This window comes from Leptodactylus fuscus, chromosome 2, assembly GCF_031893055.1.
Source record: "Leptodactylus fuscus isolate aLepFus1 chromosome 2, aLepFus1.hap2, whole genome shotgun sequence".
Classification (NCBI taxonomy): Eukaryota; Metazoa; Chordata; class Amphibia; order Anura; family Leptodactylidae; genus Leptodactylus; species Leptodactylus fuscus.
In genome coordinates, this window is record NC_134266.1 from 74,199,714 (window position 1) to 74,213,193 (window position 13,480).

A 13,480-nucleotide genomic window follows, 5' to 3' on the forward strand; every position below is an offset into this window, starting at 1 on the left:
TTCGCTCATCTCTAGTCAATAATATGAGTACAGGTAACAAATCAGCAAGAGTAACAGCTAGCAAGTACAAGGCAATAGCAAGCACCAATGTGAATGTGAGCAAATAATAAATAGGAAGGAAGAACTCGCCCGAGACTTGATAGGAAGATAGGCTGTCAATCACACAGGTAGGCTAACATTAACTATTAGAGGAGCAGAGAGAAACCAAGGTAAAGGAGATGGGTGTGATGGAAAATCAATTACCAAGGTGGGGGAATAGGACAGTGTTCAGACAACACAACAAGAGCCCTAAGCAAGGAATCAAAATTGAGCAGATGGTGCAGAAGTTCAAACGAGTGCGGACGTAACAGTATGGGAGGAAGCCGGAGTACCCAACAGAAACCCACACAAACACAGGGAGAACATACAAATTTCTTAGGCTAGGTTCACAACTGCATTCAGGTTTCCATTTGGGGAGTCTGCTTGGGGTCTCTTGAACAGAAACTTAATCCGCATAAAAAAAGTGGTTATCTTAAGAAAACCACAGACCCCATAGACTATAATTGGGTCCACATGGTTTCTATTCGGTTTCTGTATTTTTCATGCTAAGAGGGGAACAGAATCCCCATCCGAAGTGCAATCGCAAATGTGAACTGAACCTTACAGATGTTTCCCCTGGTTGGATGCTACCTAGGACTTCTGAATTGCAAGGCAACAATGTTAACCACCGTGTTGCACAGAAGTGAGACTTCTCTGCCATCCAACACCCCAAAAACACTACACTCATAATACTACCAGTCCTCCTCTGGGATGAGGTCCAGGAGACTAAAACCAGGTACGTTCAGGAGTGGCCTATCGAGCACACCTCACTGAAGTTCCAACACCCCAGTCCAGAAGAAGGAAAAAGCAGGGCACGACCATAAAAGATGAATAGTCAATTTATTCTGCAAGACATCTATGACAGATGGGGACTGCTCCATTGTGTGCAGCTGCACTGGAGTAATGTAATATTGATGTATTACATAGAGCTGCATCAATTTGTTACTGACTGCAGGGGATACATACTGTACATATGAGGCTCCAGAATCTCAACCTAATCTTTATTACATGATGAGGGAATCATCTATGGGACACACTATTTTAAAGGGTGTATCAACAATATTTACCAATATGTTTTTATTTTCTGATTGCAGATTTTTTTATTTGGTGTTCCGCACAGGATTATGGGGGTTGCTATGTTGCCTGAACTCTGATCTATTAACAGCATTTAATGATATGCTTTATGGCACTCCCATGGCCTTAAGCAGCAATACACTGAAGCAAATTTATTGAGGTCAATGGGAGAGTTTTCTAGACATATTTTGTCCAGGGAGTGGAAGAGATAAGTTATGGTAACATCTATTGTCAGTAGTGAATGCAACAATGGATCAGTGGTGTTATCTATGGAAGTGATATTTACTATTGTACTACTATCTGTCTTGTAAATGAGATGACTGTTGCAAATAAAACCCTTACAGAATTGGTATGTGTTAGTCTATTATTAGGCTTAGTGGTCAGAGCAAAATTGCAATATTTAGTAGTTTGTTCTTTAAAAAAAAATATATATACCCGTATTTTTCGGACTATAAGACGCACTTTTTTTCCCCAAAATTTGGGGGGAAAAGAAGGGTGCGTCTTATAGGCCGAATGTGGCGCCTGGCATCCGCTGTAATAGAGAGGCGGAAGCCGGCAAGTGATAGACGCCATTACAGGTGCCGGGCCTGAGACATCGCTGCGCTCCTCTGCCCTGCATGAAGCCAGCAGCGGGAGGAGTGATGCTGCTATTCCGCTCCTCCGTCCCCCCGCCGCTGGCTTCATGCAGGGCAGGGAAGCGATGTCTCAGGCCCCGGCGTCTATCCCTCCCCGGCATCCGCCTCTCTAGTACAGCGGATGCCGGGTCAGTATCAGCGGCCCCTTCTCCCCCGGGGCCGGTCCCCACCGGCCCCGTACCTGTGAAGTTGCAGGCCGGCTCCTGCGCGGCGATATCGCAGGAGCCGACCTGTTCGGGTGACAGCCGGGAGCCTAATGAGGCTAACAGGCCTGTCACTGCTATATTAGTATTGCGGCTGGGTCTATGACCAGCCGTAATACTAATACACAGAATGTCCCATAGACGGCAATACAGTTGTATTGCCGTCTATGGGACTTGCAATCAAGTGACCGCAGGTTCAAGCCCCGGGGGGGGGGAATAAAATAGTAAAAAAAAAAAAAAAAAAGCTTTAAAAATATATAATACAAATATGAAATAAATAAAAGTTCTAAATCACCTCCTGTCCCTAGAATATATATATATATAAAAGTAGAAAATCATATGTCATAAACCACCGTTTTTTTTTTTCAATAAAAGGTGATCTAAGCAATAGATATTCCCCAAAATGGTATAACTAAAAAGTACTTCTGGACCCGCAAAAAAAAAAACACTCTATGCATCCCCGTACAGCTGCAGGGTCACCTGTCAATGTGACCTTGCAGCTGTTGCAAAACTACAACTCCCATATATTAAATATTTTACCAGTTTTTGCTTCAAATTTTTTTTTCCCTATTTTCCTCCTCTAAAACCTAGGTGCGTCTTATAGTCCGAAAAATACGGTATATATATAAATAGTGACATGGAAAATTTTAAAGAGCATCAAAATTAAATATTATTATTAATTATTATTATGAATAATAATAATAATAATAATAATGTTTAACATGGTAACTTAATTAAAAAAAAAGATAATTCCCTTTATAGGAGAAATGTAAACACTGTAGATTTAAAATGTGTTTTTAGTGACATGCACAATGTCAAAACATTTCAGTAGCTTGCCTGCAAAGGTTGTAAACCCAATGACTACTTAATTTCTAATGATGCAACTGAGGCATCGGGGTAAGGTTTATAGTGAATTTGCCTGCCTTGAGACAAAGAGCGTCCTCCTAAAGTAGGGTTCACACTAACGTTGGATTCCGTTCAGAAGGTGTCCATTAAAAAAAAAAAAAAAAAAAATGGACACCTATCATAACGGACACAAATGGACAGTAGCTGATGGCTATCAATTACTGTCCATTATAACTCTGTTGCCCATTCACTTCAATGTTAAAAAATAACGGACATTTGCTGTCCGTTTTTTCAAACGGACAGAATAGTCCTGCATGTAGGATTTTTTTGTCTGCTTGAAAAAACGGACATGAGTGTAAACGGACACAAGATAAAATCCCATTGAAATGAATGGAAATTTCAGACGGACCATCTAGTGTCCGTTGCTAATATCTTGTATGGACAATAGCCACGGACACTGCTTACAGAATCCAACGGTAGTACAAACGCCACCTTACCCATGCCCAGGGACTGACTTTATGGTATCAGTATGTTTTTGTGGGATGGGGAAGCAGGACTCTCATCGTATATCCTAGGAGTCAGTCCGGATTTTATCTATTTTCTACTTAGAAATCCAGCTCCTGTATATCCTGCTCTCAGATAGGGCAATATTAATCCCCTGACTAGTTCTCTTTAACCCTGTTGCCCCTTTATGTATAACCTCCTGCTTACGTGACAAATTATATTACAAGAAATGTAAATATATCTCACTCACCTCATGAACATTTTTCTCCATATACCTGAAGACATACTCATCTGCATCAACTAAGATAAACTTGTGTCCATTGAAATTAACTCGGGCACCCACAAAAAGGTCTTCAGCTTTGAAATATTCTGACATCTCAGTCTTAAATAATTCCTGCCCAGGTTTCTTAACACGACATCTTTCCAAAAACTTGCCACCTATGATTCCTAGAAACAAATAACACAAACAATGAAAAAAAGGCTTAAAAATCAGTTTGCTATGGCCTGTGCAACACCAACGAGTAGTAACCCACTGCAACTGAGATCAAACTCCAAGCCAGCTAAGGCACCCGCCCTAAGCACTTTACCTTCATTTGCCTATGAATATAATGGTGATTTACAATAAAATGAAACTCCAAAGCTGAATATCAGAGACATATTTGGAAACTGTAGAATCATCTCTATGAGGTTCTGAGATTAGGTTTATAATGAATTTACTAATGACAGACTCCTTTTAATTCAAGATGACTCCAACTAGATATGGTCCCTCTATGAAGCACTGGTCTGAGTGCTTTTAGTATGCTGTCCACTTATGGGCATCATTGCAGAGAAGGGCAACTACATTCTTTGGAAGATCTTGCATAGGAAGAAAGTTTATTAAAGCTAAATGTATTTCGGCTAGAGAAGAGAAAGCAGACGGGAGATATATTTAAATAAATCTGTAAATATATCTTATAAAACATCAATACAATGTATAATTTGTTCCACTGACCCAGAACATAAGGTCATTGCTTCTGGTTAGAGTAAGTGCAATTTCATCTGAATTTCCGGAGCGTTGCAGAAATGTGAGTCAATAGTGTCACAAGCCTTACAATAATGTAAGATGTCATCCCTGTAAACCACCATATACAGAGCTGTGGTATTAGTCTAGACTGTTGATCCAGGGATGGGTGCAATTGCCAGCTGGGATCCGGAAGGAAGATTTTTTTTCACTTTATAGTAAAGTGGATCTTTATAATACACAAATATATGCAAATATACAGCAGTAGAACTTTTTTTTTTTTTTTTTATAAATGTAGATTGTGAGCCCCACATAGAGCTCACAATGTACATTTTTCCCTTTCAGTATGTCTTTGGAATATGAGATGGAAATCCATGCAAACATGGGGAGAACATACAAGCTCCTTGCAGATGGTTTTCTGCCCTTGGCGGGATTTGAACACCAGGACTCCAGCACTGCAAGGCTGCAGTGCTAACCACTGAACCACTGTGTGGCCCCCACAACAGTAGAACTTGATGGACCTAGGTCGTCTTTCATCCCCCAATGATGAAAAATAAAATCATGTAGAAATATTTTTTTATATTTGGTTTTGTTCCAGTACCTGAATTTCTTTGCAGAGGCTCAAACACAGCTATGGTGTCGTCGCTTAAGAAGTAGGAGATGATGAAAGTTCGTTCTTTATCAATAGGATTGTCAGTGATAAGTTTTGCAACAAATCTAAGAACGTTGCTTTCCAAACCATTCCTAAAAGAGAGAAAGGAAAAGGTATTCAGGTGAATCTGCCAGTATATACAGTGTGTATACTGTTGTCTACCATTATACTGTTTGGTAGAATATTCCTTTCTACACTTCTCCAAGCAGTTAAAGGGGTTTTGGGGGATTATAAATGTCAATACATGCAGCAGGAGAGAGTAGAAAATTAAATCTGACGGATACATAAATGCAGCCCCCCACCTCCATTTTTGCACTCGGACAGTTTTCACCCCCTGTCATGTTTGTATACAAAGTGGCTACATCAGTGACATCACGTCAATTATCATCCTCAGTAGTATCACTCCATTTTTATTTTCTAGTCTTCCCCTGCTGCATGCATTAACATGTATAATCGTGGACAATCCAATTTGACTAAATATAGGTGTCCCCCTTTAAGTGCATTAGGTGCTCCGATAAGAGTCTGTCACAGATAGATAGAAGTTCTATGAAGAAGGAGTTCTATGGCACCAAAATGCCAATATTCATTATAGCAGATCAACTCAAAATGTCCTAATAAGCTTCTTGAAAATTGTGTATCTAGAACAGACGACAGATATGTAACAGATATATAACAACTTCCCAACTAAGCCTCTCACCTCTACCAGGTTAGTCTTCTCTACATCGAGCTGACGAGATGCAATAACATCGAAACAGCCGTCCTCAGTTGAGAGACTATACCTGGTAATAATCCCAGCATCATTGCAAAACAAAGGCCTCTTGGAAGGTCGAGCATGGTGTTAAAGGGAGCAGCCTTTATTGGGCCATATAACTGAGACTCTGTCTTCCTAATTACATCAGGGAAGACAGGCTTGCACATTCCAGTGAGCGCCCTCTATTGGTTTGCAACACTGAGGCACCTGACTTCCTAATTACATCATGGAAGACAGATTTGCATATTCTTCCCATCCCCCCAACTTCCCAACTCTTACATATCCCATTACTGAACCAATTTTTCAGATAATAAAATACCTGTCTTTTTCCATAAACTTCTTGAAATCTCGTTGTGGTGGTTTCGGCAGGAGTCCCAGACAAGAACAAAGAGAATCTTCTTCAGAACCAAAGCCATTGTAAGGTGGTAACTGCTTCTCAATTTTCATTGCTTGTGGAGCTTTGTAGTGAACAGATGTGAAATCCTCTGGAACACAAACAAAAAACTTATTGAAAAGAAGTGTAAAACCCATCGGGTAGGCTTTTTTTTTCTCTCAACAAAAATTAGCAAGCGGGTATCTTGTAGGAGGTAATGCGTGCTGGTTCATCTCTTATAATATGGCAACCAGATTTTCAAGGAACAAGCTTTTTATGAAGGAGGAAAGTAAAAATTTTTAAAAAGTACAAAAAGTATATTTAGCATTTGTATGAGTTTTTTTTTTTTTTTTTTTTTTTTTTTTTTTAAGAGAAGGTAAGTCTTTGATTTACAAAAGCAGTGCCATTCTATCTATAACAAGAGAACAGAGCTGAAGTGTGTAAGAAGGAGATGAAAAGCGTCAAAATACAGAAGAACACCATAAGGGAAGGATAACATGAGTATGTGCAAAGGAATAAACATTGATATTGGGTCTCTTAGTAGAGGCTTATCTTTCCTGTCAAAGCTTTTTATTGAGCAAAAAGATTATATACAACAAACCTCCAAGAAATGTAATAAAAAAAACCTATGCAACAATGGGTTTAGCACGCTGTACAAAACAAATATGAATAATGAACAAAAATGTGTTTCTATAGAACAAACATATATCCTTGGGGGACCAGAAATAGATAGATTTGGGTGTATAAAAATTAAATATAATAATCAAAGACACATGTATGTGAGTAATAAAAACAGATTTCCAGGAAGGAAATGGTGAGATGGTGGGAAATATTGTCACTTGTCACTTACACTAGGTTCCCACTAGTCTCCTATGGAGAATCCAACACAAATGAGAACCTAGCCTCAGGGCTGGTTCACACCTGTGCTCATCGTCCAATTTGTGTAATCTGGCCGGTTTCCATCTTCTGCCCCATGAAGCCGGACTGGAGATGGAAACCCGGCAGCCAGCTTTCAAACCCAATCACTTGAATGGGTTTGCCAAGGTGACCATCCGTGTGCGTCTTCTGCCTGTCTGCGGGGAAACCATTTTTTTTTAATCGGACACAAAGTCCCAGCCTATCAAAAACATATATATACATGAAATAGATGGACTTTTAATAATCTGTGCTGTATGTAGGCCGTAGTCAACCATGCTTTCATTAAAGTTGAATAAAAGGTATACCGATATATACAGGATAAAGATACATCAAACACATTGCCAATCAGATCATCTGAGGAACCATGGATTAGAAAAGGCTTCGTGGATTACATAAAAATTAATGTTTAGTGTATTTATTAACAAATGTCTCTCTATATAACTAAGAATACTAGCTATTGGTGGGGAACAATGGAGCCGGGCGGGGGGAGGGGGGACCGAGCTGATTTTCCATCTGAAAACTACATGCTGAATCTCAGGAACTGAGGATAGGTGGGTGCTTTTTGAAACCACCACTTTGGGCAACCACAGAGTTTGCTATTGCCCTTGTGCCCAATAGACCTCTATGTGGAATTTAGTCATATACATTGAACCTACAGCCCTAAATTGATTCGAACAGCAGCAAAGTAAATTAAGAGTTAATAATGACATCATTCTTATATTAGGGAAAAGCAGTTTTTACAACAGAAATTATATCATGTATTGTACACGTATATATAAATATATTTGTCCATATTCCATATTCTTAGAAACCATTACAAGTTCTTGGAAACAGATCACTTTCTGTGCACTACCAAAGGTTTTACAAGGACAAAGATAATGTGATCATTGAATTGACCTGAGAGCTGTAATTTGGTTGTACCAGATTAAGGATATCTTATTTGCTTTACATTTGCCATATATAATTGATTTAAGTGGCATTGATGTGTATGTAATCAATATTAATATAATAAAACTCTGCCTCTGTTACGTAAAGCCCTCGATGAATATGAGGTCAGTTTCTTGAAGTTATCAACACAGCAACAAACCATAAAATGGTTGTTAGGAGAATGGAGAAATTCTGTTCTTGCAACACAAAAGTTAAAATCATTTGATGTATCCCAATACTCTCCTTCCCCACCCCCACCACCAAAAAAAAAATAAAAAATACATATGCAGAATAAATGTTCGGGTGTTCAGTCACAGCAGATTGGATTTATTTAAAGACTAGCAATACCCGCGACTTCATCCGCGGTCTCCTCACTCCATGCGCGATCCACCTACAGGGCACCCGCGGGCCCACCCTCCTCAACGTATCTGGCCCCCTTCATCCCCGCAGGCGCTCCCGCGCCCATGTCCTTCCCCTGCTGTGGCGCATCTGTCTCCGCTGTCTGACGAATGTGTTGTTGTGCGGCCACAACCTATGCTGGAACCGCACTTCCGGCATGGCGTCGTCGCTCCGAGCTGTGAGCAGCCGCCATGTTTTCTGGCATGGACTTGGGCACTGGTGCCACCCACGCTATGCCACCAACTTATCGGTTCGCTTGGCTTCCCCTGCGGCCCGCCCCCAGACTACAGCAAATGAATAGGAGCTCCGCTGAAAGACTTGTGATGACGTCATCTCAAATCCTGCAGCGGAGCCGGAGACAACTTTCGCCAGTTGCAGCCGGGATTCCGGTGGAGTGTGGGACCTAAAATGTAGCCTATGTTTCCTTCCTGCTGAATATGTAGGTATGTGTGAAATCTCACCTAAATCCGTTCAGCCGTTTGGCTGTGATTGAAGAACAAACATCCAAACACATATAATATTAGTAGGATTGTAATAGTTCCATTAACCTTCAAAGGGAGTCTGTCACCCGGGTGAAGTATATTACCCTTAAATTCACATCTGCGTTTGGTAATTTGTTCGGGGAGTCCGCATGGGGACCCCCTCGAATGGACTACCGAATGCACTGGCAAGTGGTGTGCAGTGAGAGCACATGGACCCCATAGACTATAATGGGGTCCGTGTGCTTTCCGCGCGCTACCCGCACGAATCATGCGGACATGAAAGTAGATCACGATCTGGAGCACTAACGGCGGCGTACTGCTTAAAATATGTGAATGTGTGAAGACAGGGCTAGGTGAGATTTCAGCATATATCCCTGGCACTGTCATTAAAAGAAGGGACGGGGGAAGAAGTACATAACATAGCAGTGTGGAGCATAGTATTTTGAAGCAATGGAGTCCCCCTCAGTGTTCCATATTACATATATACATACTAGCAATACCCGTGACTTCGTCCGCAGCCCCCTTCTGTCCGTGCGCGACACACCTGCAGTGCAGGCCGGGCCGGATACCTCCCCCCCACCCCCCCAATCCCGGGACCCCCGCCGTGGGGCTAGTGTCCTGGCGTGTCTAGGGTCTGCAGAGAGTGGGGCACAGCAGCTATGGACATGCATGGCGCTGGAGCTGCAATAGCCCCGCCCCCCGCATTGGTCGCTCCAATCAGACGCCAGCGTGAAGGCTCTGCGGCCCGCTTGAGTATCTAAACCTCCGCTCTCTCCATCGCCTGCTCCAATCGGAGTTCAGGGCGATGATGTCCTCTCAGGTCCTTCAGCCTCCACCTTCGCCAACCTACAGGAATGGTAAGGCGCCTTTGTTTCCTTCTGGGCGCCATTCTAGGTATGTGCAAAATCTGACTGTAATCCGTGCGTCCATTTCGGCGTTATTGAGGAACAAACATCCAAACCCACAAACATCCAAACACACACACTTTCACATTTATATTAGTAAGGATTATGAAATAAATGAGTATCTCAGCAGCAAAGGCAAGAATTTTCATGGGGAAAAGGGTGTTACATTGAGGTGGGCCTGACCTATCATCACCAAGGAACTGGAATCATTTATCTCTAGTTTACTGATGACAGACTACTTTTGAGTTATGGCTCTATGACTTTTCTCATATTTTTGTTTATAATATTTATATTTTACCCTTTAGTGACCAACATATGGACTTTCAATGTCAGTCACTAATGGGCTTATTCCGCTGCAATTGACTTTCTACATCGGTTGCAGTGGAATAATGTAGGGTCTCCCACACTCTCAGGCTCAGAAACCCCGCTGTGTACTCACAGCCAAGCACATGCTCCTAAAGCCTCATTCACATCTGTATCGGTAATCCGTTTGGGGGGGTCCGCATGGGGACCCTCCTGAACTGACTATCGAATGCATTAGCAAGCGCTGTGTAGTGAAAGCACACGGACCCCATAGACTATAATGGGGTCCGTGTGCTTTCCGCTCAGTCTCTACATGAGTCAGGCGGACAGGAAAGTAGATCGTGAATTACTTTTCTGTCTGCATGTTCTGTGTTGATACCATGCGGAAAGCACACGGACCCCATTATAGTCTATGGGGTCCGTGTGCTTTCACTGCACACCGCTTGCCAATGCGTATTATGATCCTATTAGTTTGTACATACAATGCATTATAAGCAATCAGAACATCACAAGTCACCTAGGGGGGCAAAAAAAAATAGCGTTAAAAAGGGGGCAACACGGTGGCTCAGTGGTTAGCACTGCAACCTGGGGCTATATAGGGCTGCCAATCTACATTTTAGAAAAAAGAAAAAAAATAGTGTTAAAAAAATTAAATAAAGTTTAAAAAAATACTAAAATCACAAATTAACACATTAATCCCCCATCTCAAAATGTTTAATAAAAATAAAAACATAACATACATGTTGGGTATTGCCGCATCGATAAGTACCCGAGTAATATAACTGCAATGTATTTTACCCACACGCTGAACAGCGTAAAAAGCAGTTATGTATTTCTTAACCTGCACAACCCCTTTAGAAGAAATTTTCTGTAGTTTAAAGTTAGTGTTAAAATAGTATAAATCACATAGAGAAATACCAAATAGGTTTCATCCACACAACTGACTGTTCATCTGTTCTGAAGAATAGTTCTATGTAGACAATGAAATACCCTGCCAGATTATACTCTTTATTATTTGTACAGTTGTCTTACCAATGCCATATTTCGTTCTGTAATAATTCTTGGTAAATTCGTCACAGTCACACAAGATTATGTTTCTCCCCCATACATTGATAGCAGCGCCAATAGTCAGATCACTGTCTTTGTAAAACTCCTGATGCACAGCACCCGTCTGTTGAAGTATATTTGGTAAAATAATTAGAATATTAATTATAGTCTTATTTAAAAATTAAGCAAAGGTTTTCAGCACTCCATATAATGTCAGCATTACCTGCCATCATATTGCCTCTCCCAGGTTAGGGGGCGTTCACACTTGTGCCCGTGTCCGCCCGCTGGGTTTTCATTCTATTCCTGGGGGAAAAAGGATAGGGGACGGCTTCCTGGTGGTCAATTTTAAAATGGGTTTTTAAAGCAAACCGCTGGTTTCCGTATGCAGCCTCTCATACGCCAATGCAGCCAATCAGACGCCAGCGTGAAGGCTCTGCGGCCCGCTTGAGTATCTAAACCTCCGCTCTCTCCATCGCCTGCTCCAATCGGAGTTCAGGGCGATGATGTCCTCTCAGGTCCTTCAGCCTCCACCTTCGCCAACCTACAGGAATGGTAAGGCGCCTTTGTTTCCTTCTGGGCGCCATTCTAGGTATGTGCAAAATCTGACTGTAATCCGTGCGTCCATTTCGGCGTTATTGAGGAACCGTTTTTTTTTTGCATGGACTCACAGTCGGATGTGCAGGACTTTGTGTCCGGCTAAAAAAAAACGGTTTCCCCGTGGAGAGGCTGCATACGGACACAAGCGGTTTGCTTTAAAACCCCATTCAAATGAATGGGTTTTAAAACTGACCACTGGGAAGCCGTCCCCTATGCAGTTTCCCTTGGAAATAGGACGGTAAGGGGTGCAAGTGTGAATGCCCCCTATACTGTGCAGGTCTTGCTTCTTCCAAAACCCAGGACCACTGCTAATCAGCTGCTTGAAGGGACATTGGTGTATTTGCGTGCGCTGTGACACCTTACCTATTTACATTGCACAGTATCTGTTTTACAGATACAGATACATTGTGTAATGTAACTCCAGCCTGTGATAACATTGCATGGTAGCTATAAACCAGATGATGTGCAATCTAACTAGTGAAGGGGTCACGGCGCTCACACAAGCAATAGGTTCCTCTCAAACAGCTGATCAAGAGGGGCTCCAGGTTGTGGACACACACTATTCCTGTATATAGATCATCAATAGTAGGTAATAGGAATAACCATTAGAAGGGCTATTCACTGAGGTCCCCACTCCATCTTAATGACAAAATCTGATTCCCTGACCGTTTCTTATGTAAACCTAATGCACCACAAGTAGCAGAGATCAGCGCTCATCTCTGCTGCCTGGAGAGTTCAGTACAGAGACCTCCAAAAGCAGCCGAAATGAGTGCCGACCTCTGCTGCTGGAGGTGTATAGTAGGATGAGGCTTTCCCTAAATATTGCTTCAGGGCCGCGAATATCTCCAGCTGGCCGCAGAACCCCTTTCCTGGTGTACATCAGATTTCTAGCGTACATTATAACAAATTTGATAGGGCCAATGGCCCTGCCCCCTGCACACCCTCATCTTGCCACCTTTTGGGAAACTGTACATGGCGTAATAAATCTGGGCTATTGATTTCAAGTACCATCTCCGTTTTAAAGCAACTAGTCTTATAATTCAATCAGCAGGACATAGTGATATCATCTGCCTCGTCCTCATTACCACGAAATGATGTTAGCAGGTCATTATGTGGCAGGGCTGAAATTCAGTGGAAATGAGGTGTTTGTGATTAAGTTCATTTTCATGAAAAGGAATGACTGCAATTCAATGTAATTCATTTGATCACTCTTTGTAACAATTTAGAGTTAATGCAAATTACCACTATAAAAACTAAAGCAGAAACTTAGTGAAAACTAAAATTTGTGTCGTTCTCAAAACTTTTGGGCACATATATTTTCTGTAATAATTTATGTCAAGTACAGAGTTCACCATTGACATCAATTTTCACATGCATGCATGCAAATTACACACATCTTGCTTCAGAAGTCAGAAATTTAAAAAGTTTTTTCACTAACAGATTTATTTTGATAGACCAAAGGTGTTTTACAGGGTTCTTATTGCATGTGGTTGATAAAAGAGGGGCCCTCTAACTTGAAATGCAAATGTTCATTTCAGACTACTGAAGCACTTGTCTCCTGGTGTCTCACAGGTCTTAGGGTCCCTTCACACGGAGGAAAATGGCACTTTATGTGGCGCTGAATTTTCCACGCTAAAAAAAAGCCTCCCATTGATTTCAATGGGTGCCGCTAGCTTTTTTTTCCTCTAGCGGAAATTTCCGCGGTACCCAGTGAAGTCAATGGAGGCTTTTATTCAGCGTGGAAGATTCAGTGCCAAATAAAGCGCCATTTTCCTCCATGTGAGTG

At 41.7% G+C, this 13,480-nt stretch overlaps 1 protein-coding gene across 1 annotated transcript in view; it reads right to left on the bottom strand.

Annotated features, from left to right (window-relative positions):
• EFHC2 (EF-hand domain containing 2) overlaps positions 1-13,480 on the bottom strand; it is a 51,493-nt gene that overhangs the window by 24,734 nt on the left and 13,279 nt on the right. Inside the window, exons 7-10 of the mRNA XM_075264017.1 lie at positions 11,083-11,221; positions 6,063-6,228; positions 4,942-5,084; positions 3,591-3,787 (exon numbers count right to left, since the gene is read on the bottom strand). Coding sequence (XP_075120118.1) covers positions 3,591-3,787; positions 4,942-5,084; positions 6,063-6,228; positions 11,083-11,221 — 645 coding nt within the window. The remainder of the gene's footprint in view (positions 1-3,590; positions 3,788-4,941; positions 5,085-6,062; positions 6,229-11,082; positions 11,222-13,480) is intronic.